The 26,844-nt window shown below is 31.4% G+C and overlaps 1 protein-coding gene across 15 annotated transcripts in view; it reads right to left on the bottom strand.

Moving 5' to 3' along the window:
• LOC123676704 (protein strawberry notch homolog 1-like) overlaps positions 1-26,844 on the bottom strand; it is a 38,839-nt gene that overhangs the window by 7,033 nt on the left and 4,962 nt on the right. For 3 of the 15 annotated variants that reach the window (XR_006746996.1, XR_006746997.1, XM_045612834.1), the window contains exons 3-30: positions 26,614-26,694; positions 26,493-26,561; positions 23,277-23,387; positions 21,599-21,706; positions 21,237-21,344; positions 20,877-20,984; positions 20,526-20,633; positions 20,170-20,277; positions 19,809-19,916; positions 19,589-19,714; positions 17,993-18,115; positions 17,775-17,909; positions 17,510-17,680; positions 17,277-17,363; positions 16,002-16,085; positions 15,113-15,211; positions 13,555-13,638; positions 12,662-12,760; positions 11,754-11,846; positions 11,476-11,600; positions 10,526-10,799; positions 9,690-10,322; positions 9,109-9,501; positions 8,893-9,057; positions 5,958-6,158; positions 5,630-5,815; positions 978-1,302; positions 44-824 (exon numbers count right to left, since the gene is read on the bottom strand). Coding sequence is in view for 13 of the 15 variants with exons in the window: in XM_045612834.1 (XP_045468790.1) it covers positions 44-824; positions 978-1,302; positions 5,630-5,815; positions 5,958-6,158; positions 8,893-9,057; positions 9,109-9,501; positions 9,690-10,322; positions 10,526-10,799; positions 11,476-11,600; positions 11,754-11,846; positions 12,662-12,760; positions 13,555-13,638; positions 15,113-15,211; positions 16,002-16,085; positions 17,277-17,363; positions 17,510-17,680; positions 17,775-17,909; positions 17,993-18,115; positions 19,589-19,714; positions 19,809-19,916; positions 20,170-20,277; positions 20,526-20,633; positions 20,877-20,984; positions 21,237-21,344; positions 21,599-21,706; positions 23,277-23,387; positions 26,493-26,561; positions 26,614-26,694 (5,093 nt within the window). In the remaining 2 variants the exon portion in view is untranslated. Of the gene's footprint in view, positions 1-43; positions 825-977; positions 1,303-5,629; positions 5,816-5,957; positions 6,159-8,892; positions 9,058-9,108; positions 9,502-9,689; positions 10,323-10,525; positions 10,800-11,475; positions 11,601-11,753; positions 11,847-12,661; positions 12,761-13,554; positions 13,639-15,112; positions 15,212-16,001; positions 16,086-17,276; positions 17,364-17,509; positions 17,681-17,774; positions 17,910-17,992; positions 18,116-19,588; positions 19,715-19,808; positions 19,917-20,169; positions 20,278-20,525; positions 20,634-20,876; positions 20,985-21,236; positions 21,345-21,598; positions 21,707-23,276; positions 23,388-26,492; positions 26,562-26,613; positions 26,695-26,844 lie in introns of those variants that run through there. The other 12 variants (XM_045612847.1, XM_045612837.1, XM_045612836.1 and 9 more) reach the window with 12 other exon arrangements.

Raw genomic sequence — 26,844 nt, forward strand, 5'->3', positions numbered from 1 at the left:
AATGATCGTTGAAAAACTTTAAATATAGAGATAATCAAGTTACCTTTTTGTATTGAAGTTGTATTTCAGAAGCTGTGGTAATCTTGTTTTTTCTACCAGTATTGGGTCGGTACAATCTTAATTTGATATCTTCATTTTTGAAATTCCGTTTTGTAGAATCGACTTTTGTTAATAATATAACATAGTGTTTGCCATTAGAAACCTGATGAGATTGGAAAAACCCTTCGTATTCTTCAGTGCAGACCTCTTTATATTTTTCTTCAGCAGCTTTCCAAGACATTCCTCTTTCTACAATCAACTTGTGCAACTCAATAGGAGCAATACCAGTTGCATGCTTATATAAGAATGTTATTGTCCGTACCCTCTTAATGACATCCTGACTGCTGACGCCTAAATCTAGTATACCTAAGTCGAAAGTTCCATCTCGCTTGGCCATATCAATAAGTGCGTTCATAGTATCTGTGAAATACTGAAATAATCTATTTTGGAGGTCAACTGGCATTCCTAGTATCCTGTTCAAAAACTTGGACATGTTGTTGTATTCTTTATCTAAAGTCAAATCATTCTCCTTTTTACTAGTTATCAAACCGACTCCTATGAGTGCTTTACTAACGTCTTGAAAAAAGTTTCCTTTGTAATCTACTGGTGGAGGAATCAAGGGATGATCTTTTCCTACGACGGCTTTCATCACCAATTCCAATGCAGATTTTCCATATTTGTTATCAATGTTGAACTGACTAAGGTCTTTATTGTCAGAAGCACGACGATCGCCATGAGTTAACGCCCCAAGACTTTCTAAACGCTTAGCCACAATCGATGCGAACCTAAAAAGTTTATTATTATTATTATTAAGCATGTAGGGAAACTTTCAATCTCGAACTAAAAATTAATTAATAATAATTATCATCAGGTTGTTGATGAAATCAAAGTAAGGTTATGATTGAATAATTCATTTCAATATCACTAAGAAAACTAACCTTCTCTCTCCAGCTAAATTGGTAATAAGGAAGACATACTCAGGTGCGCTGACCTGGTTGCTTCTGTGAGTTCTTCCAAACTGCTGTACAGCTTTGTCTGCCGACCAAGGCAGTTCCAGTGTGATATGGTATCTCTTTCTCCTATTTGCTGCCCTCCTGTCACTCTGTAAGGATATACCACTAGATGCAGCCTCAGAAATTATTGCCACCATTTTTTCTCCATTCATAAATCGTTCTCTTTCTTTCACATTCAAGGTCTCTAAAGGTACATCCTGCTCTGAACGACTCTCATAATGAACACCAGTCTCTTTTTGAACTACTCGGCCTACAGTAACATAATTAGAATAATTGCAATGACATTTAACTTGTACCGTAATACAATAAAAAAATATCTTGAAGGATATTCTAAAACCAATAGAAGCAAAAATAATTTATCGATTTTTTAATTTCCTTCTCAAAATAACGTGATAGGAAGCTGAAGTAAAAATTAGAGCGTTTGGGAAAAGATGTGATTTATTTCAATGAAAGTTTAACATCAGTCGAACTATTGATGCTACTCAATATAACCACATCCCTGTAAAATTTATAGCCCAAAATCTTCCTTGTTTTACCTCTCCATATTCTTTTTCTTATCATAAAACACTGCACATATTCTGATTCTGTTTGTATTTCAAATTTCCTTCATACAAAATCACATTAACGAGGTGATGATTATTTTAGGCAGTGTAATTACATTTTTTTTTAATAAACCTATATATACAGGGTGTTTCAAGTTCGACGGCCTATTAGACGTTTCTGGAGAACAGGGCCGATTTGAAATCTGAAAATTCGGAATATGACATTGTTCATGATGCTCTATTCAGCTAAAATATTTTCGAAGTTCCGGCACTTCCGGTTATACAAGAATTTAACAATTTTTTTTCAAAAAACTTTTTTTTCATTTTATGTCTCAGATATTATCAAGATTTCCATTCTCAATTACTCATTGCTAAAATTATTGCTTAGTCCTCATAGTTTTCAAAATATTAAGAAAAAACTGTAAAAAAGGGAGAATTTCCTTAGTCACAATTACATGAATTATTTTTACTGTGAATATCCTATACGTATACTCAATTCTTTTTCTCAAACTAGAATGATGATTCATTATCGTGCATATCTTGAATTTGAAAAATATCAACACAGGGTGTTTCAAATATTGTACCAAAAATTGTGAACAAAATTTGATCATAACTTTCGAATTTCAAATTGGTATTGTTTGTAGTTACGTAGATAGATATTGCGCATGTCAATGTTATGGGAAATCTATGGACTGACGAAAGAAATCGTCTCGACGTAAACACTGCAAAATATGAATTGTGTGTTTATGTCAAAATAAATGTTAGTTGCACGGAATTTAAGGATGCCATGTCAAGCAATAAATCTTTATTGAAAGCAGTCTCGTCAAATGCTAAGTATACAGGGTGTTTCCTAAACATGCGGCAAAAATTCAGGGGGTTGTTCCTTGGACTATTCTAAGAATATTTTGTCCTTTGATGATTTTTGAAAAACCTATTTGTTTCGAAGATATAGGGGAAACAAAATTTCAGATAATAACATTTCATTATGAAAAATTACATGAAAATTCATCATTTCAACCTACAAAAACTGTTGAAAATGACCACCTCTAGCCAGCATACAAGCATCCAATCTTCTCCTCATTGACTGCCGAACCCTTTCAAAAAAAAAAAAAAAAGAGGTTTTTCAAAAATCATCCAAGGACAAAACATGCTTAAAATAGTCCAAGGAACAACCCCCTGAATTTTTGCCGCATGTTTAGGAAACACCCTGTATAAAGAAGTAGACTGTAAGCTTTTCGTAATTTTTTGTTATATTTTGTAATTTGTAATATGAACTAATAAAAATTCAAAATTTGTCCGGTTTTTTCCTCATATACATCGGGCAACCCTAGTCCCAGGAATGGGAAAAGTAAACAGTGTAATTTTCCTTGTTTTTGCATATAACTTACCACACATACCATCAGTACAGGGTGAGCAAATTAAAACATTATACAGGCACTTTTTTATGTAGAATCCAGTGGCGTGCTCGTGTTTTCGAAAGGGTTTTTAATTACGAAGCTATGACCCAAAGTTATGTTTTTTCAAACAGGAACACTAATTTTCTGTGCCATGTTTTGAAAGCTCAATTTTTCCTGATTTCAAAAATATATAACATCTTACTGTTTGCATTGAAATAAATAACAGAAAATGTTCAAAACCTTTTTTCACCTAAGAGTCTCAATATTTCTATGGCTGTTGATGAGCACATAAAAAGAGAGCTTCACAAGAGCAGTGTCCTTCCGTCAATCTGATTATTTCTATGCTTTTTACTCATTTCTACAAAATTCGAATCTAGATATATTTTATAAAAATACACTGCGCAAAAAAATTAACGCACATTATGGAAATCTCAAATTTATTCTACAACTGAAGATGTTCTCAATGATAATTATTTTTATCAGAATTATGCATGCATATGTTATCCACTTTCAACGTTTTTCTTCAATACAGATGTTTTTTCCCAGCAGGAATAAAAAAAGATGAGATTATCAGATTTTGAATGTATTGGCTCCATTCTGAAATCAGTTGTTCTCGATCAATTCTAGTGATCAATAGTTTTTCTTTTGTTTGATTTTCTACACTCGATCGCTATGCAACGCGAAACATGCAATTTGACCCAAGAGGAATGTGCCCAAGCGGTAGTTTTGCGAGAACAAGGGTGGACATACACAAGAATTGCAGAAAGGTTTGGAGTTTACCATACAAGTGTGTTCAGAATGTTGCAGCGATTCAGGGAGACAGGTATGAATGTCCGAAGACCAGGACAGGGTAGACCACGGGTAACAACTGCCATTCAAGAACGTTACTTGAGAGTTTCTTCGTTGAGACAACGGTTTGCAACCGCTCGCCTCCTTCAAAATCAGCTTGAGCAAACTCATGGGGTGCAAATTAGCACTCAGATAATAAGACATCGCCTCAGAGAATATGATTTAAGGCCTCGTGTCGCGGCAAGAGGCCCAGCTCTTACCCCAGCCCATCGAAAGGCGCGTTTGGATTTTGCGAGAGTGCATATCCATTGGGAAGCGGCTGATTGGGAAAGAGTTCTCTTCACAGATGAGTCTAGATTCTGCCTCTACCATTGTGATCGACGTTCCCTTGTATACAGACGTCCACATGAAAGATATGCTCAGTGCAATTTCCTGAATACTAGGTACTGGTTTCGGGGGAGGATTGATTATGGTATGGGGTGGAATATATTTGACTGCTCGCACAGACCTAGTGGTCGTTGATAATGGAGCTATGAATGCTGATAGGTATATAAGGAACATTCTTGAAGAGCATGTAGTGCCGTTTGCCCCATACATCGGTGAAAATTTAATTCTTATGGACGATAATGCCAGACCCCATTGTGCGCGCATCGTTCAGGAGTACCTTGAAGAGGTTGAAGTCTCTCGAATGAAATGGCCAGCAAGAAGTCCAGATCTCAATCCGATTGAGCAGGTTTGGGACAACCTCAATAGAAGGCTGAGAAGTTCAGAAAATCATCCAACTACTCTTAATGACTTAGGAATCCAACTCAGAGAAATCTGGGAAGGATTAGATCAGAACATTTTAAGATCACTTATTTTGAGTATGAACCATCGTTGCCGAGCTGTAATTAAGGCAAGGGGTGGAAATACCAAGTACTAAATCACTTATCAGCATTCCAGTATTATGAAAATTGTTTATTTCTTTTCTTTCACATAAGATTCGGCGAAATCCTGAATTTTTCTTCCATTTAATGTGTCTTGTTTCGTTCAAAACCTTCCCGAGAGAACATAAAATGTAGAGTTAACTTTCATTAAAATTGAGATTTTCAGCATGTGCGTTAATTTTTTTGCGCAGTGTAGTTTCGAAAATATAAAAGAACTCGGAGAAAATTTCCTAGGTTGCTTGAACGGAGTTTCCAATATTCATCTATTGAATTCGGTGCGAAATATCGAGAAGATGTGTCGACTGTGCATTGTTGTCATTATTAGGTTAAATATTATTTCTTGTTTGTTCCCTTCGTAATATTGTTGAGCTCAGCAGCTATGCGTTATTTCATATTCTTTTTAAAATGATGCGTATTCATTACAACACCTTCGATTGAAGAATTCGATCTTGTGGATCTTTTCGTTATTTCCAAATCAATTTTTAGATGAAAAATTTATAAAACATATCTAGATTCGAATATGATAGAAATTAGTGAAAAGCATAGAAATAATCAGCTTAACGGAAGGACACTGCTCTTGTTATAAAAAGCTCATCATTTCTGTGCTCATCAACAGTTGAAACCATAGAAATATTGGGACTCTAAAAAAAAGGTTTTCGACCATATTATTATTATTATTATTATATATATATATATATATATATATATATATATATATTTGAAATCAAGAAAAATTAAGCTTTCAAAAAATGGCACAGAAATCTAGTGTTCTCATTTGAAAAAACATAACTTTGGGTCGTAGCTTCGTAATTAAAGACCCTTTTGAAAAGACAAGCACGCCACTGGATTCTACGTGTACATATTCATTTCAGTTGAATAAAACATAAAAATATTAAAAAAATTAAGAATTTATGAATATTCACCTTTTCTTCCAGTCATTTCTGCTACATGCTCTGGACCTCCAAAGCTATCAATTAGCTCATCAAGTGTATTTTTGGGTAAACTTTTACCAAGTTCTTCGATGCCTTTGAGCAATTCCTCCTTCATTTGGTTAGCTTCTTCAATATCATATGATGAAGGTAAATTGGGTTTCTCTTCTTTTTCAATTTCTATAAAAAAGTTGAATTAGATGTTGAATTAAAAAAAAAGAAAACTTGGTCACAAAAGTTATTTGAATTTGTTCATATTGACACAAATGTAAAGGATCAAATACAATTGAATAACCTTTGAAATATTTAACATTAAACATACTTGTTGCAGTCTCATATTTATTCATATTATTTTTGAAAATGAAATTGATCATATTATTGACTTTTTGGTTTTCTTCAAATTCTCTCTGTTTCTTCTCAAGTCTTTCTTTTTCGCTATTATTACTTGAATCACTACTGTAATCATCATCATCATCATCATTGTCAGAATCATCCTGATTACTATCTAGAGATTTCAAAAGATCTGTAAAAGAAAATAGACAAAATTAAGTTCAGAAAGCAATATTGACTTCATCCAAGTGAAAAGATTAAATCTCAAGATAACGAGCGTTCAAATAATTCGTGGTCAAGAGTGCTGTGACATTCTACTGATTTGAAGTTTCGTGTACAAAAGTTATGCGCATTAGATTGGCACAGCACACTAGACCACGAATTTAAAAGAACACTCGTTATAATAAAAGGTCAACAAAAATGCCATAAAATTTATATGGAAAATATATAATAATAATAATACAAATACAGTTTGTGTTGAATCTTCATGGTGAGCGCATGTGAATAGTTTCAACGTTCCTTCAGAATTTCTTTAAAAAAGTTATTGTTATTAGTTGACAAATTCGGTAAAACAGTATTCCTAAGCGAATTACTGCTAGCGCAGTGACTTCGAACCTTTTTTTTCATATCAGAAATGTCCCAGGTCAGCGGCACCTCTACTTATACCTTTTCAGAAGGTGAAGAACCTAGAAACCACGAAGAATCAAAGCGTAAAAAAAGTGAGAAAAAGTCAACCAAAAACGCCACAGATACAAAGGGAAAAAAAAAACGATAATAAATCTCCTGATATCGTATTCAAACAACCCCAATCAATAAATGACCCAGAAATTAATCAAAACATTTCTTCATCAATGGAAATTGATAAGGAAAATAATGAACAGTCAACATCTGCGATATCAACAAGAAATAATCAACAACAAAAAACATCGAAAACCAAATTAAACCAACCAAGTAAAATAATAATCAGAAACAAGAAAATATTGGGAATATTGGACACAATTTTATTCTATTGTTTAATTTGTAACAACGCCGACGTTTCGAAACAGTTCGTTTCTTTTTCAAGGCTAAAAAATATAAGGCATACAATGTGACTTAATATGATAACACATTACCTAGTTACGACAAACAATATTGTACGCTTATTAAAATCATTAAGACAATTTTCAAGGAATCGAAATTCTTTCACACCTCATAAATTTGAAAAAGAAACGAACTGTTTCGAAACGTCGGCGTTGTTACAAATTAAACAATAGAATAAAAATGTGTCCAATATTCCCAATATTTTCTTATTTATTAAATAACAATGGATGATAACCAAGTAATAATAATCAGAAACGTTCCAACCAAGATGAATGAAATCAAGGAGATGGAATATTCAAATTTATTTTATATTAATTCTGAAAACAATGAAATGGATAGAATAAAGATGTCGACCATTTGAAATACGAAATTTTCCAAGTCCAGAGATATAATTCTCAAAACCAAACACGGCTTTATACTCAAATCCAATACTAATAAAAAGGAATTTTAGAGCTAAAGAACGAGAAGAAAAAAGTCAGTTACAAGGAAGCATAAGCCTGTCCCAAGCCAGGTATAAAAGGGTGAGGGATCGAGGAGTAACAACGATTGGGGGTTGAAGCAATGGGTCTGTTCCCCATCATTCGGAAAACAAAAAACAGCAAAAAAATACAAACCAGCCTCGGAATTTGAATGGAAATTGCACTGCAACGATATAAGGAAATGATTTTTGGCACATGGGATGTTCAAGGATTAAGTGGTAAATTGGAGGAAGTTGAGAAAATTATCAAACAGGGGAAAGTCAGCATTGCTGCTTTAACCGAAACAAATAAGAAAGGAAACGGTATCGAACAAGTTGGAGACTATATCCATATTTACAGCGGAGTCCCTAAAAGCAGTAGAGCAAGCAAGGGAGTATCCCTATTAATAAGAAAAGAACTCAAACATAAATTAACCGATTGGGAAGCTGTAAACGAGAGAATACACACAGACTGGAATTGGACGAGGAGGTCATCAGCGCAGCCCAAAAAGAAGTTATCCTCGCGAACACAAGACTGGTGAGGAAGTTCCTGACATCCCTCTGACCTGCTTTGGCAGAATCTGCCTGGCAGCGAAGAGTGTCCAACCCTATATGGTGAAGAGAAAAATAATATATATATATATATGAAATGAAACACACGCCAACAGACATCCTTACCTTCATGAACTTCCCCCTTATACAATAAAATTAATAAAATATAAAAGAAAGCTCTACAGGGAATAGTACATAAATAGAGATAATAATATGGTACAACAGTATAGAGAAAAAAACTGGATTAATGCATGCAACAAAATGAATAATTCCAAAGGGAAAAATTTCTACAGAGAAGTGAATAAACTGTCCAAGTATAAATGACAACAGCAAGTACCAATCCTATTTAATAGAAATACAAATAAAGAATATAAAACAGCAGAAGAAAAAGCTCACGCATTCGCAAACCACTATACAGATATCTTCAAATTCAACCATTATAGCAGCTATGATCAAGAGAATCTACAAAATATAAATTCTTGGTAGGACAATTTCTTCAATAACTACAATTCTCTAGGAGGTAATTTTACAATAGAAGAGGCAGATTACTATGAACTACTTCATAGCAGCAAACTTGACTTTGCAGTCCATTCCGCACCTAGATATTTTCGAAAAATTCAGAGTTCAACTATTTTGTGATGGCGCTCAGATATTGAAATGAGAGTAATTTTTGAGGAATTGACATCGACTATTCAGTAGCAGCTAAAATATTGAACTTGATGAACCAGTAATGTAGTGAAGCTTTTATTATTTTGTTTGATTAAAAATAATGGAAAGTTAAGGATATCTTTGATTTTTGATGAATTAGTATAATTGTTCAATTATAAAGAATACTTACCTCTCTGTTTTTTTCTCATCTTTTCTTGTTCAAGTTCCAAATTACGCACTCTAATATTCGGTTTGATGTTATCCACTTTAGCTTTTGATAGGGATGAAACAATTTTATTTACATTGCTCTTGTTGCAAGAGGGAAAATGTTTCTCGACCAAGTTCTGGAATACTCCTACAAAATGTTGACTATTAAGAAGTTCAAATGAAATGAAATATGACATACCTTTAGCTGTGGATACAAAATCCATTAGCTCGCCATCGCATTTTTCCAACTGATCTAATGTTCCAGCTTCTCCAGTGCTTTGGAGACCAATCACCACACAATGATCATTAAATTTTATTGCATTATGAGCCAATTCCATTGCCTTATCCACTTTTGCAGCAATGCATAGATACTTAAAAAAACGTTGATGGGCTGACCAATATTGCCCCCACATGGATTTTTTCATGTTATTATTTGCGGAGACAAGATTAGCCGCTTTTGTGAATTTATTCAATGCATTTGTCCACAGTTTAACACTAGAATTGTAGACCTCTACAAATTTTTCATCGAGTGAAACTTCTGTTATAGAAAATTTGACATCTTGAAAACTGAGTTGTCTTGCTATGTACATTCCTGCAGGAAATATGTATAAATAAAATTTAGAATATACCACAGATGCAACTTGTCCCGTCATGATCCACTACTTTAGTAGGTGAAAGATCTGAGCAAGCATGAAAATAAAAATTATTCTGGAGGTTAAACATTCAAATTAACCACCATAAATTGAAGAACTATATCCGAAAAATCGCTACTATACTGACCTCTCAGCTTCATGTCCATGGCTACAATTTCCATTCCCCCAACACCTTTTTTTTCCACAGCGCTTGCAAAATCATCAAATGTGACAAAGGTTGTACCTTTGCCCCATAAACCTAATCTCGTCATGTAAGCCATATTTTTTGGTTCAGAAGCTCCTGTAGCAGAAGCATATAGCACACGAGCTTTTGATAAGGCTTCTTGAAGGTCTACCACCATTTGACCTGTTTTTGTAGATTTCATTGATCCACTCGGACACAAATTTTTTGCTTTATGGCACTCATCAAAAATCAGAAGTCCATCAAAATCCCTTCCACACCATTGGAGAATCTGATCCTTTCTATTGATATATTTTCCTTCAGACGAATTACTTTCTCCTATCAGAGAAGAGTAGGTGCAAAATAGCACGCCCTTTTTAACGCAACCGTTGATCTCGGAAGATAATTTGGCATTATATTTCATCTTATTCAATTGGTAGACCTTTATGTCTGATGCTCCGATATCATGAAGGTCTCTTTCAGCATCATATTTCAGATCGTTCGATATTGATACCCATACAGCCCTTTCTCTATTTTTTGCAAAGTTTTCCAAAATGATTCCTGCTATAGTTCTACCTTTGCCAACACCAGCACCATCGCCTGAAATGGATAATTAATTTTGTTCAAGATCCAATGAGAAAAAATTAAGTAAGTGAACACATAAAAGAAATAACCAACCAAGATTCTTCAACTTCAGAAAACAAAATAAAAACCCAAACAAACTTATTTTCCACTTTCCAGTATTGGTTTTGATATAAATTTTCTTTTAATTTTTAGAAGTTACAAAATGTTGTTGTCCTTACCAATGAGAAATCCAGCTCGAAATCCATTAGGCAAAAATTGGTTATGAGCTTGTGAAGCATATGTGATACTTTCCAATTGGAGAGCAGACAGTGCTCCACTTTCTATTATTTTCTTGGGTATTGATAACCTATACCATACATCAACAGGAGCTACAGATGAAAGAGATGCCGTTTCTACTACAGGATCTGGATGCTTACATCCCAATTTCAATTTTGAGGGCATATAAGTGGAATATGTCTCGGCTACTCCTAGCTCCATCATATCGTTCTCGACCTAGAAAATGTTAAATAATTAATGAGCGACTTGGAAACTTCTCATACTACTATTTCATATAAAGTGTCTTTGAATGCATTCTGTATAGTTTCTGGAGAAACAAAAGTTTCTCATTTGAGGTGTTTTGTAAAATTTTTCATGAATTCATGAAAAGTGTCAACTTTCATTCCAAAGTATAAAAATTTGAGACTAAATATACAGGGTGATTCACCGCCATGTACTATTAGACTTTTTTTTACAAGAATCCCATTGACTCATGAACCGTTGAGTTTTTATCCAAGGTATGGCATATTGCTGAAATTGTCATCAAAAAAGCTATCTACTGATGCAATAATATACTGGGTGTGCCATTTTAAATAAGGAAGTTGTAGTATGTTTCCGGTGTAACCTGAAGTTGCAGAGATCTGAAAATATTTCAGAGAGAGATCATTGTCTCAAACCCCAGCATGCAAATTTTGAGCACAAAATGATGATTAGTTTTCTCTAAACGTCTAATAGACCATTGCGTTGAATCACCCTATATATCTTATATATGACAAGCATAAATCTCTATATTTATATAAAAGACACTAAGATTTACTTCACTTTCATTAGTGCTAGTTATATTTATTTGTACTAAAATTTATCTGATAATTTAGCTGACAACATTGATTAATGAAAGCATCTTCAATCTTACATCATCCATAGACACTGGCTTTCGTTTTGGAATCGAGGAATTTTCATTTTTCATAGGCATCATCAATCTTCTTTTTCCCTGATTAGGATTTTTGTTTGTTTGCAAAAATCCAGCAAGTGAAATATCTGAAATGATAAGAATACTTGTTATAAACACTGAATAGTTACTAAATAGATTGGATTGAATTAATAATTTTAAATTATTAGATATTTATTTGTGTTATTTCAAAAGATTGTTAAAGATAAAACAAAAAAAATAAAAATGCAGCAAATAATTACCCAGAGCTTCCTTCGAATTTATACTTCTATTTATTTGTGAGATAACGTCCTTATAACACAATGTTGTTGATTTAGATATGGCATAGTTATTACCTAAAATGATAAATCAGTAAATGTAAACAATGTAAACAAATGTAAACAAGTGTAACAACACTTATCGCTAGTCAACTTTATTCATTCATTTTATTTTATTGTGAAACACTTTTTTCTGTAATTGTTGTTGAATAAAGGTTATTATTATTATATATAAATATATATATTAGAGGTTAAGGGTGTTTCGAGACTTCTTCAGGATCGTACTGAAAGAATCGAAGGATTATTGTTTATATTGGATAGTTTCAATATCTCAAACATATTTGTAATTATGGTAGTGTGTAGATTGACCACCTTCAGCATATATGTTTCTTTATTGATGTTATGCTCCTGTTTATGTCTTAGTATTGTGAGTCCACTGTCTTTCACATTTATATATATATATATATATATATATATATATATATATATATATATAAAAGTTAAAATTTTATATTTTATAGTACTTTCCTTAAGAAGTCTGCAAAGTTCGGACGAAATATAGAGCTGTTAATACAAATTGACTTTAACTAACTGCCCAATAGTCGAAACACTCTTAACCTCTAATATTTTCTGACGACTAGTACCTCACATCTATAGAGGTCATTAGACAATGCTGATGAAATTCATTTTAAAAATAAAAATTCCAAAGTGGTTTGCTAGAATAGGCCAAAGCTTAAATTTAATTTAATTTACATAAAACTATATTTTCTATCATTCACTAAGTTCTAGGACTAGATGTATTTTTTTTTTATTTCTGAGATATCTGAAAAAATAAGCTAGATAGATTTTATGCGACATAAGAAGAATTAATATTTTATTTTACATGTACATACCTGTATCTTTTGAACTTCCAGGTATAGATATATCATTCGGCATTGTGATTGGAGCAGTTCCATTGACTTTAGTCGGATTGAATCTATTATTTGTTTTTCCTTAAATATAAGAGGTAAATTAGCACCTTGTAATTCTATTTAAAAAAATATTTAAATCTCCTTAATAATGTTATTAATTTCTTGTTATTTTATTGAAGTGGGTGTTAAGATGGGATGATTATGGGGTTGCACCAATTAGGTAGTAGTTCAGTGTTGAATTCAGTGATTGATCGTAGTGATGACTCTTCGACTGATTCAAAAAAATTAAACAAAATTATATGAAATGACTCCAGAAAGACCCTATCAAATAACCCATGAATGGGATTTCAAAATGTGAAAGAAGGAATTATCGAGAATTCCCTATTCAAAGCTTATGCAATATTGGTACTTTCTAAATATGTGTATGATGTGCAGTTATTTCCTAACATATCTATATTACTTAAAGTATTTTTTAATCAACAGCTACGTCAGGAAGAACTTATTATACCTTCAAAAGACTGAAAACGTATTTAAGGAGTGAGAAGAGGGAAGTGACTGGGCTCGCTGTGTTGAATATTTATTATGATATTGAATTCGATAGTGAAAATATGTTAGCTATTCTAGGAATATTTAAAAATATTATATGTAGATAATATAATTATAAATATATTTATAAATATGATATTCATTTTAAAATATTCAAAATTATTTATTTTATTACTTTTTACTTTTTTATTTCGACCTTCAGTTCAATCTCCGAATTATAGAATGAGTTTTTCATATTTAATTTTTTTATTGTATAAACCCCACCAGTTATGGAATTATGGAATAGTTTATATAAAAATAATTTACCAATTCTTTATATAAATACTCACCAACAATGTTGAATTTGGGTGTACTAGAATTAGCAATATTTGACATTCTTACAGCCCTATTACCATGGATATAACGCATACTACCTAAAAAAAATATTTCAGATAATTTTTTATTATATAAGATAAATTGTAGATTTCTGCAAAGAGAAAAGAAGCAATAAGGTAACCAAGGTTATTGAAACTAATAGGAATCACCTAAAAATGCTCAAAGATAATTCCAAAAATGTATCACATGTTAATTCCAATTGGTACAGGGTGGACAAAAATACAATAGTTTTGTGTGTGCTCATAAAATAACGCGTAACATTCATTATTAGTTAAATTAACAATATTATCAAAAATACTTATTGTCTAGCGGCAATTGGTTTGGATGTAACACTCTGTAGTTTGTTACATTTTTAGATTAATAAAAATGAGCTGTTTCCAAACATGGTTTGTTACTTGTGGTCTAGCAGACAGAATATGAAAGAAATTATTTCTTATCAATTTAAAAAAACATAGTCGTCTAGTTTTTTGTGAAATGTCATTATTTGTTTAGTAATTTATTGGTGTTCAATGACAGTTTAGTACTGCAATATTTTTGGTATTAGTGAATGTTTTAATTATTGCTTAGATTTGATTTATTATTTTTGTCCACCCTGTACCAATTGGAATCAACATGTGATACATTTTTGGAATCAGCTCAGCTAGAGTAATCGGAAAATTAAGACAAAATGGGGGTGTTCCATTTAAAAAAATGACGGTGACGTCATTACTCGAACGTAATTCACCCTGTATATTAGATAATTATTTTAAAATACGGTAAATTAAAATCAGAAATCGACGTGTTTCAGGATTATTTCTTAAAATAGTCTGTTTAGCTAAAAATGAATTTGTTCCATACCTTACGGACACAGTGTATTACTCTCCTGAATAAATTGATTTGATTTGAATTTTTGATAAGAACAGCACAACCAATTCTACTTTTAACCACATCGCTGAATAGGTAATCAAATTACCTTTCATTGGATGTATCACAATCCATATATTCCTATTTGAAAAAATTAAGTAGAAGGTTGCGGGGCGTAGGGGGTGAGAAATATCAAATTCAAAAAAGCACAGGATAAATAATTTTTGAAATCAAAAATCGACGGGTGCGAAGATTTTCCTTAATAATTTTTCTTACAAGAATTGTTGACGAGTTACGTTACTTTTTTGGGACGCTGTATGTTGAGCAATGTTAAACAAATTGAAAAATGAAAGCCAAGGAAAAGTTTCATATTTGTTTGTTATAATAGTATAACAAACAAATATGAAACTTTTCCTTGGCTTTCATTTTTCAATTTGGAATACCTTTTGTGCATCGTGGTTCATTTTAAAAATAAAAATTCCAAAGTGATTTGCTAGAATAGGCCAAAGCTTAAATTTAATTCAATTTATATAAAACTATATTTTCTATCATTCACTATGTTCTAGGACTAGATGTATTTTTTTTTATTTCTGAGATATCTGAAAAAATAAGCTAGATAGATTTTATTCGACATAAGAAGAATTAATATTTTATTTTACATGTACATACCTGTATCTTTTGAACTTCCAGGTATAGATATATCATTCGGCATTGTGATTGGAGCAGTTCCATTGACTTTGGTCGGATTGAATCTATTATCTGTTTTTCCTTAAATATAAGAGGTAAATTAGCACCTTGTAATTCTATTTAAAAAAATATTTAAATCTCCTTAATAATGTTATTAATTTCTTGTTATTTTATTGAAGTGGGTGTTAAGATGGGTTGATTTTGGGGTTGCACCAATTAGGTAGTAGTTCAGTGTTGAATTCAGTGATTGATCGTAGTGATGACTCTTCGACTGATTCAAAAAAATTAAACAAAATTATATGAAATGACTCCAGAAAGACCCTATCAAATAACCTATGAATGGGATTTCAAAATGTGAAAGAAGGAATTATCGAGAATTCCCTATTCAAAGCTTATGCAATATTGGTACTTTCTAAATATGTGTATGATGTGCAGTTATTTCCTAACATATCTATATTACTTAAAGTATTTTTTAATCAACAGCTACGTCAGGAAGAACTTATTATACCCTCAAAAGACTGAAAACGTATTTAAGGAGTGAGAAGAGGGAAGTGACTGGGCTCGCTCTGTTGAATCTTTATTATGATATTGAATTCGATAGTGAAAATATATTAGCTATTCTAGGAATATTTAAAAATATTATAGATAATATAATTATAAATATATTTATAAATATAATATTCATTTTAAAATATTCAAAATTATTTATTTTATTACTTTTTACTTTTTTATTTCGACCTTCAGTTCAATCTCCGAATTATAGAATGAATTTTTCATATTTAATTTTTTTATTGTATAAACCCCACCAGTTATGGAATTATGGAATATTTTATATAAAAATAATTTACCAATTCTTTATATAAATACTCACCAACAATGTTGAATTTGGGTGTACTAGAATTAGCAATATTTGAAATTCTTACAGCCCTATTACCATGGATATAACGCACACTACCTAAAAAAAATATTTCAGATAATTTTTTATTATATAAGATAAATTGTAGATTTCTGCAAAGAGAAAAGAAGCAATAAGGTAACCAAGGTTATTGAAACTAATAGGAATTACCTAAAAATGCTCAAAGATATGAAATACACAAAAAAGCAAAGAAGTTAAGAATAAAGGCTTCATAACTCAGGGTCTGTTCCACAACTTGTGATAAAATCCGGATATAAATCTAGGGGTTAAAATATCTGCTGGAAAAATTTGTATAAAAAAATTTTTCTCCAACAAAATATTTTTCAGGTAGCCATCTGATAATTCAATGGTAGGTCGGTTTGGTAGCATAGCTCATACCAACTTTGTCGCTATTACGATTTTGTCACTTTTGTTCCTGAATAACTATGGTTCTAGAGTAACTCTAGTTCACAGAAAACCTATCCACACAGACATTTGCACAAGGTCTCTAATTACCATCCACAACAAAAACGTAGAGAGCTCAATGTATATGTGGACCAAAATACCTTCAGAAAAAGCTAAATCGCTTGAGACAAGCCTTTTTATCCAACGCAGATCCACGCAACGTCCCCCAATCCGGTATCATAGTGTGGCATTGAGCTGCGAAGCGTGGCGACACATAAGTGTCTATGAAGTTGAAGGAAAAGTCTATAAAACATAAGTGTCTACCTTTTAAAATTTCCGACATATTTATATAGCTGAAAAGATACTAAATAGTCCTATTACTCATAGTTTTGGAGTTATAAATTTTTGGAATTTTCCATCAGATTTTAGAATAACCAACTGCTAATTTAGGTAATCAAAAACTAGACCTGAATACTTCATAGCATATTCAAAAAAATGAACTTGTGTACTAATTTCTAAGATTTCGTGGATCTAAAGGCAAATCGTTAAAGTCGTCTTCGAAAAACTCAAAAAGTTCTGTGTTCACACAAATCACTGTTGCGCCAAAAATATTTCAAGAAATAATATCCTCGCCTGGTCATGATATACTCATAGGAGGACACTTGTCTTAAAAAAAATTGATTATCTGCAGGATTAAAATATCTTAGCCACTTAATTTAGGTGTTGAATTATCTGGCCAGTTCACTTATCTGACATGTGTGACTTTATCAGCAAGAAGTGAAACAAGTCCCATGTCTTTGCACAATGATAACATGTAAGTATTAAACAATCAGACCATATAAATACCTTGCATTTGTAGTATTCCACATTTATTCATTTGATTATTTTTATTTACAATAAGAATTTTTCTTGCACTTCCTGTAGTCAAAAAACCTGAAAAATTTCAAAATATGAGATTAGATGGATGTGAATTTATTATTTAATTAGGGGAAATGAGTATATTTTTAAACCGTTTCACTGATATATTGGAGAATAACATTTTCGTTTATTATAATTCAATAAAATAATAATACACATACCAGGATTAGGTCCTTGAGTACCAGGATTAGGTCCTTGAGTACCAGGATTAGGTCCTTGAGTACCAGGATTAGGTCCTTGAGTATTCCTTCTCAATGATGTATTGCTATGCACAATGGGATCTTTTTCGCTTGCAATTTCAAATTTATTATTATTTATTAATTTTGGCACACCTGTAGAATGTTTTTAATTATAACACAAGAAACAGAACACAAAATGAGAAATATAAAACTGCATAAAAATTTATGCCAACATTCAATTACTTACCAATGGATTTTGTTGTACCAATGATATTTGGATGTACCCTTACTGCACCCTTTATGTTAAAATTTGGTGTAACCCCTATTGAGATTGTAGGAATACCTTGTTTTATTGAAGATGAAATTATTTTCTTATTGTCAACTAAAAAAAATTGTATAAATATCAAATTTAGTTTGTGGTGGTTATTAAAAAAAAAAAAAAAAAATAGCACACGAAATACATACCTGGTTGTGGCAATTTCAGTTTTGATATGGGAGTCATATTGGTGTTCACCATGGCATTCTTATTAAATAATAAACTATTATTAATCACAGATACAGCTTTATCATTTTTTCTTTGGAGACCAACTGAAATTATAAGGAAAATTGATAAGATAAAAAGCATATGACATCAAAATTTGTAGTAAGTATAATTGTAATTCATAAAGTATAGAATATGTATATTGAAAGCACTGAGTTATTGAAGCAACATGCCTTTTGAGCTATAATTTCAACACTTAATTCAATTGTTACATTACAATGATAATAAGTAACAAAAGGCATGAAGGAATTAAATTTCCCCTTTAGGAATCTGTTTCAGCCTTTAATATAACAAATTTGTTGATGGACGTAAGCAGCGCAAAAATTTAATATTATTTAACACAACCAATCTGAATTTCGAATAGGAAAGGAGAAGGATGAGATGAAATAAATATTACCAGCAATAGGCCCAAAATAACAAGTACAAATCTAGCGTCTCGAACGAAGATTCCAGATATGAAAATGATCTTTTGTAAATTTCTTTTTGATGCTTTGGAAGTGTGACAAGAAATCGATGACGCAAGTTGAGACCATGGATCTCATATCATAGAAGTATGGAGATTCTTTGTACTTCAGGATCTTAAAACCGAGACAAGCAAGATGAAGCCTGTTTAGTAGTCTCAATTGACTGCAAGAAAAATAGTTCCAATTATCTGTATTTTTTTCGATTTCGTGGAACAAAGTCTAAAACTGGAAAATGGCATCAAATGGAAAGTTCTCAGTTCAACTTCTTTATTGCTGGTGCTATAAACATGTAACAAAAACATTCTACAGGCCCTTTTTGAAGAATCCATTGGTGTAATCATTTGTTTTGAAGTTATAATACAAGTTTTTTTTTAATGTAAACCATAAATAAAATAAGCAATAAAATCGCCTTAATTTCCCTTTTCAAAAATATAACATATGATATATAAATTTCTTATCAAACTATAGAAATCATCAAAATTTTCAGTTTCACAAGACAAATTAACGAAGGGTCTATTATAATCTGTCAACTTCAGATAATTCGAATATTTGGTGGTCAACAAGGTCTCCGGATTTAACATTGTTAGATTTTTTTTGGTCACATTTAAAGAGCAGGATTTATCAATTAGAAATTGTTGAAAAATTCTAACGGATTAACACTTGTTTGATTTGACGTGTGAAACTGAAACTTTTGAAGATTTCTATTGTTTACTAAGAAATCATGTTATATATTTTGGAAAAGGGAAAAAAGGCCATTTAATTTGTCATAGAAATTTGTATGGTTTACATTTAAAATAAAATTTGTATTATAACTTCAGAACTAATTGCACTTGTCATATAACGATAACTCTGCGAAATAAACTGATACTTTTCTTTTCTTACTGATCTGTGGGCTAGATAGATCTATGAGTCAAATAGACCAGCTCATGATTTGATTTGTGGGCAAGCTAGATCAGTGGGCAAGGTTTATAGGTCCGAGTACAAGGTAGATAAGTTGACAAAGTAGGAAGATTTGCGGCGCGTGCTAGTATTAATAAATGAATGTAAAATACTTACCTATTGGTTCCAATGATTTTGGTGGTCTTATAATAACAGCATTCTTCAAATCTAATTCCTTCATTATTCCATTAAAATTCACTGAAATTTTTTTGTTTTTTAAAGAAGAAATGCCAGCCGAAGAACCTAAATGAGAAAGAAAAGAAAATTCAAATCATTTCAACAAATGATACAAAATACCAGACAAAAATATCATATAAAAATATAACAATTAACTCACTTGCGGGTGCTATCTGATTAAAATTGGGCCTAGTGATGTTCAGAATGGATTGTGGTTCACTAACACCATGACCAGTTTGCACTGTTGGTAGAGGAGCAAAAATTCCATCTATGAATAAAATGATGATTTAGTCATTGTTTCTGTCTTGCATATAAAAAAAATCAAGAGAAGCACAAATTTGATATTAAGAGCATACATGCATGCGCCCTCAGAACTATATTATAGAACTGAATATGGATATAAGATATATGAGTTGAGTTTATTATGATGTCATTGTTATCAGTTAGTTCATTTAAATGCGAGTTAAATGATACAAAATACTAGACAAAAAAATTATATAAAATTATAACAATTAACTCACTTGCGGGTGCTATCTGATTAAAATTGGGCTTAGTGATGTTCAGAATGGATTGTGGTTCACTAACAGCCTGACCAGTTTGCATTGTTGATAGAGGAGCAAAAATTCCATCTATGGATAAAATAATTATTTAGTAATTGTTTCGGTCTTGCATATAAAAAAATCAAGAGAAGCATAAATTTGATATTAAGAGCATTCATGCGCCCTTAGAACTATATTATAGAACTGAATATGGATATAAGATATATGAGTTGAGTTTATTATGATGTCATTGTTATCAGTTAGTTTATTTGAATGCGAGTTAAATGATACAAAATACTAGACAAAAAAATTATATAAAATTATAACAATTAACTTACTTGCGGGTGCTATCTGATTAAAATTGGGCTTAGTGATGTTCAGAATGGATTGTGGTTCACTAACAGCCTGACCAGTTTGCATTGTTGATAGAGGAGCAAAAATTCCATCTATGGATAAAATAATTATTTAGTAATTGTTTCGGTCTTGCATATAAAAAAATCAAGAGAAGCATAAATTTGATATTAAGAGCATTCATGCGCCCTTAGAACTATATTATAGAACTGAATATGGATATAAGATATATGATTTTATTATGATGTCATTGTTATCAGTTAGTTTATTTAAATGCGAGTTAAATGATACAAAATACTAGACAAAAAAATTATATAAAATTATAACAATTAACTCACTTGCGGGTGCTATCTGATTAAAATTGGGCTTAGTGATGTTCAGAATGGATTGTGGTTCACTAACACCATGACCAGTTTGCACTGTTGGTAGAGGAGCAAAAATTCCATCTATGAATAAAATAATGATTTAGTAATTGTTTCTGTCTTGCATATAAAAAAATCAAGAGAAGCACAAATTTGATATTAAGAGCAAACATGCATGCGCCCTTAGAACTATATTATAGAACTGAATATGGATATGAGATATATGAGTTGAGTTTATTATGATGTCATTGTTATCAGTTAGTTTATTTAAATGCGAGTTAAATGATACAAAATACTAGACAAAAAAATTATATAAAATTATAACAATTAACTTACTTGCGGGTGCTATCTGATTAAAATTGGGCTTAGTGATGTTCAGAATGGATTGTGGTTCACTAACACCATGACCAGTTTGCACTGTTGGTAGAGGAGCAAAAATTCCATCTATGAATAAAATAATGATTTAGTAATTGTTTCTGTCTTGCATATAAAAAAAATCAAGAGAAGCACAAATTTGATATTAAGAGCATACATGCATGCGCCCTCAGAATTATATTATAGAACTGAATATGGATATAAGATATATGAGTTTGAGTTTATTATGATGTCATTGTTATCAGTTAGTTTATTTAAATGCGAGTTAAATGATACAAAATACTAGACAAAAAAATTATATAAAAATATAACAATTAACTCACTTGAGGGTGCTATCTGATTAAAATTGGGCTTAGTGATGTTCAGAATGGATTGTGGTTCACTAACACCATGACCAGTTTGCACTGTTGGTAGAGGAGCAAAAATTCCATCTATGAATAAAATAATGATTTAGTAATTGTTTCTGTCTTGCATATAAAAAATCAAGAGAATCACAAGTTTGATATTAAGAGCATTCATGCGCCCTTAGAACTATATTATAGAACTGAATATAGATATAAGATATATGATTTTATTATGATGTCATTGTTATCAGTTAGTAGTTTATTTAAATGCGAGTTAAATGATAATCCGATTTGTTGTTCCGAGAATATTGGGCATTTTTTTTTTATATTCTGCTTGTATTGTAAACATCATCATAACATCAGTAAGGCATACACTGAGAAGCTCACAAAGTACCATGATTTGGCTTTTGAAATGAAGGAAATGTATAGATTGAACACAGTTCTTATTCTTCCACTGATCATTACCACCAACAGATTGGTGGAAAGTCACCTTCCAGATAACATGAAACTCCTTGATCTAGACCTTGAATTGATCAGCACAGCTCAGAAGGAGGTAATACTGTGGACAACAAGGATTGTCAGGATGGTTTTGACAACAACCTAGGAGAGCCTTGGTCGTGAGTCGACCCGGCTCTTTTCTACGGAGCTTACCCATTATGGTGATACAAAAATATATATATATATATATATATAGTCAATAGAATTTTCTTTATTTGGAAGTGTCAGGTTTTTAATGAAGTTATTTATTTAATATAAAAAAATATATATATAATTATACGTTTCGGAGAGACTCTCCTTCTTCAGTAAAAATGATTTATTTGATAGTTTACAATATAAAATATGAATTGAAATTGAATCTGTAAAAAAACACAAACATTTAAAATAGTATACACAATAATTTACTTCACAAAATAAGTTAATTAAAATAAATGTATCTCACCTTCAATTTCTCGTCAATTTACAATATTGGAACGTGAATGTCAAAGTCAGTCTTCTTTGGTATGTGTCACGTTTTAGGTCTTGTCTTTTTCTTTTTGTTGTGTCGGTTTTTTAAGGAGTGGTACATAAAATTGACTGAGTTGTTTTACGTCTTGTCTATCATTTACTGGTTTTTCCAAGTTTGATTGTATGTGTATCATCTCCCATTTCCATTCCATTCTCCCACTTCCAAATAAAGAAAATTCTATTGACTATTGAAAAGCAGGTAAATAACATAATCAATATATATATATATATATATATATATATATATATATATATATATATATATATTGCAGATCCTTACGAAAGGTAAGAAGTTTTACCGAAAGCTTGAATGATATAAAAGTGTATCACTGAATTTCCTAGATCGAAACATCCTAACATTCTTATCTATTAGATATATTGCGATCAATAATTTTCTTACGAATTATATATATATATATATATTTTTTTTTTTTTTAATTCACACTTATTAGTGGGTTTCGTAGAGTTATCCGGACGCCAAGGCATCAAGGATAACCCTCTTTTTGATCAATGGGGGTATACGACCTTCCGTATATATATATATATATATATATATATATATATATATATATATATATATATATATATATATATATATATATATATATATATGAAATCATCATCGAAATAGTATATAATACTTATATATTACCTTTAGGTTGATTTTGATTAGTGTTGAAATTTATTCGAGAATTTTGCAATATTGTGTTGCATTCATTGTTATTATACATATATAACTCTGGACTGTAAACTAGGCTGCCATCTGAAAATTGAAGAATTTCAATCAGAGCCCTCAAAATTATATAATCAAAATAATTTTGAAAAATACATACACAGATAACAACAGATAACTTATTTGTATATATGTATACAGGCTGTCCCGTAAAGACCACGTCAAACGGAGGGAGAATGTAGATCAAAGGATAACCCACCTGCTATGACAAAATTTCCATTATAAAAGTCTTACCGTTTTCGAGATATATTTTTTTTTGAAAATAATGAATTTTTGCCCCTTAAAATAGTTTTGCCCTTACAGTTGGTACAATTTTACATCTTTCTGGTTAATTTTTTCAGTAAAATATTGCTGAAGAATGATTGTAACGTTTTCATTAAAAACATCCTCCGAAAATTTTAAAGGGGGGCTATGAGAAATATTTTTATTGGAAATTTTGGTAATGGATTATTTTGTTCATGAAGTTTAGCCCATCGTAGTGGGAAAAAAATGTACCGAGCTATTGCTGCACATTACACCAATAAATTGTCTATTTTATAGTGATTTCAAAGAGGTATCACACAAGTCATTTGTTATTAGAAAAAAAAAGATATGGCTGTTTTCATCCAAATGGGTACGTTTCTGACAAATTCAGGTTTGTCAATTTTGTTAAGAAATCTTCGATGTTGCATTACTTAGTGAACAATGGCAATTGTTTATGTGCGAAAATATTACTCGCATAATTATTCACCTCAACGAAATTCAATTTTGCCGCCAAATTTTGGAAAACATCATGCAGATCCAGATTTTTTTAATTAGATCATTTGGAGCGACGAGTCTTCCTGTACCAAGGATGCGTACAAGAACCTCCACAATTTGCATAGCTGGAATATCATAAATCCACACGAGGTGAGAGAAGGTAGATCACAATATCGATTCAAGATCAATTTATGGACTGGAATATTTAATGGTGCAATTTTGGGCCCGATCGAACTGCCGCCATCACTGAACGCAAACAATTATTTGGAATTTTTAACCAACCAGCTGCCGATTTTATTGGAAGATGTGCCACTGGCGCTGCGACGTAGTCTGTGTTTTCAACATGATGGATGCGCAGCACATTACGTACTCGAAGTTACCGCACATTTGAATAGAACTTATCCCCACCGGTGGATTGGAAGAGGAGGTGAAATTTTGTGGCCTCCTCGTTCACCTGACCTAAATCCTATAGACTTTTATTATTGGGGCTGCATAAAAGACAAAGTATACGCAACACCCATACGTGATGAAGTCGAATTGAGAGAACGCATCCGCAATTCGGCTTCATCATGTATGGGTGTTGCGTATACTTTGTCTTTTAGGCAGCCCCAATATTAAAAGTCCAGAGGATTTAGGTCTTCATGTACCCATCCTTGGTACAGGAAGACTCGTCGCTCCAAATGATCTTATTAAAAAAATCTGGATCTGCATGATGTTTTCCAAAATTTGGCGGCAAAATTGAATTTCGTTGAGGTGAATAATTATGCGAGTAATATTTTCGCACGTTAACAATTGCCATTGTTCACTAAGTAATGCAACATCGAAGATTTCTTAACAAAATTGACAAACTTGAATTTGTCAGAAACGTACCCATTTGGATAAAAACAGCCATATATATATTTTTTTTTAATAACAAATGACTTGTGTGATACCTCTTTGAAATCACTATAAAATAGACAATTTATTGGTGTAATGTGCAGCAGTAGCTCGGTACATTTTTTTCCCACTACGATGGGCTAAACTTCATGAACAAAAAAATCCATTACCAAAATTTCCAATAAAAATATTTCTCATAGCCCCCCTTTAAAATTTTCGGAGGATGTTTTTAATGTAAACGTTAAAATCATTCTTCAGCAATATTTTACTGAAAAAATTAACCAGAAAGATGTAAAATTGTACCAACCGTAAGGGCAAAACTATTGAAAGGGGCAAAAATTCATTATTTTAAAAAAAAAAATATATCTCGAAAACGGTAAGACTTTTATAATGGAAATTTTGTCATAGCAGGTGGGTTATCCTTTGATCTACATTCTCCCTCCGTTTGACGTGGTCTTTACGGGACACCCTGTATATTGAGTGGACAACTTATCGTCATTCCAATGCACCTTTATGGTTTATTGTGGCTCGGCTAATATTTTATAATTTTTAATAAAGCTGTTCATCTTGCTCAGGGATATGTGTTTCAGTATCTTTCGATTAGACGTTGTTCTACATAAAGAAATTATTTTACTTCCGCTTTTATCTTCATGATAATTGTTTCATGATTCCATGAATTCTTCAGGTATGACTCTTGTTTGAATTAATTCTACAAATTGATATGATTCATTGTCCTCTATGATTTCCTTTCAACGAGATTTTAAAAATGTGTACAAAAAATATAGTATAGGCGACAATTTTTGGGATTCTCAAAAAAATGTTCAGTTGTGGGGATCGATGCAAGTCTATTTGTCCATTTAGTGAAACCTGTTTTTTATGATATCTATTAATTTCTAATAGGCTGAGTCTAAAGTTTTGTTTTCAATGTGTAAAATGTCAAAATTATGTCCTGTATTCCATTTTTTATTAATGTAACATTGACGAATTCAACCGTGACATTGGAGATTCGAAAAATAATAATAAATAATTCTGAAAATTTTCAATTTCTAGGTTTTTTCCGTTCGAAAGTTGTAGTGTTTACGGTAAGACGGATGAAAAAAATCGAATTTGACAGCGTCATCAGTGAGTTGAATATTATCGTTTGGGACCAATAAAGACATCGTGACGAAATTATATATCACTCCGCTCAGGGAACACCAGCTCAAAATTTTTTTTTTGTTTTTGAGGAACCATCAGCATTACCCATGTTTTTCTGGCTACTAGAAAAAAACCATCTCAGACTATGAAAATAATAAAAGGATTCTTAATCTAAATGGAAAAAAAACCAGATAGTAAGATCACTAACAAATTTCTGGTTCGTTATTCTACAAAGAATGAATGAAAAAATAATTTACCTTCATTAATTATTTTTTATTAGCTTTTTGAAATTTTTTAAATCATAAAATTTTTGAACCAGATTCTTTAAGGACTGATACTAATTTTTATATTATTCTATATTCTACAATGTAAAAATTAACTTACCTGAAGGTATATTCATTGAATTATTATTGTGTGTGTTTTCTGTGGCAAACATTCCATCTATATCTAAAACTGAATATATATGAATTATATACAAGATTATTGATTTTAACAGATTTATTACCTGGTTGTTGAATATAAGGAGAGTTATTTGATGTAAAATCAATGTTCACAGATGGCTCAGTTGTAATATTAAAAGCAAAACCTAAAAGGAGGAAAATTGGTATCTCATATCAAATTATTCTCATATTAATTTTAATGGAAATCATTCAATTAAATATATCACTCCACCACGAAATATTGAAATTAAAGTATATGCAAAGGATTCTCATACAAAATAAAATAGCTTAAAGGG

This window comes from Harmonia axyridis, chromosome 3 (assembly GCF_914767665.1).
Source record: "Harmonia axyridis chromosome 3, icHarAxyr1.1, whole genome shotgun sequence".
In the NCBI taxonomy this organism is placed as follows: domain Eukaryota; kingdom Metazoa; phylum Arthropoda; class Insecta; order Coleoptera; family Coccinellidae; genus Harmonia; species Harmonia axyridis.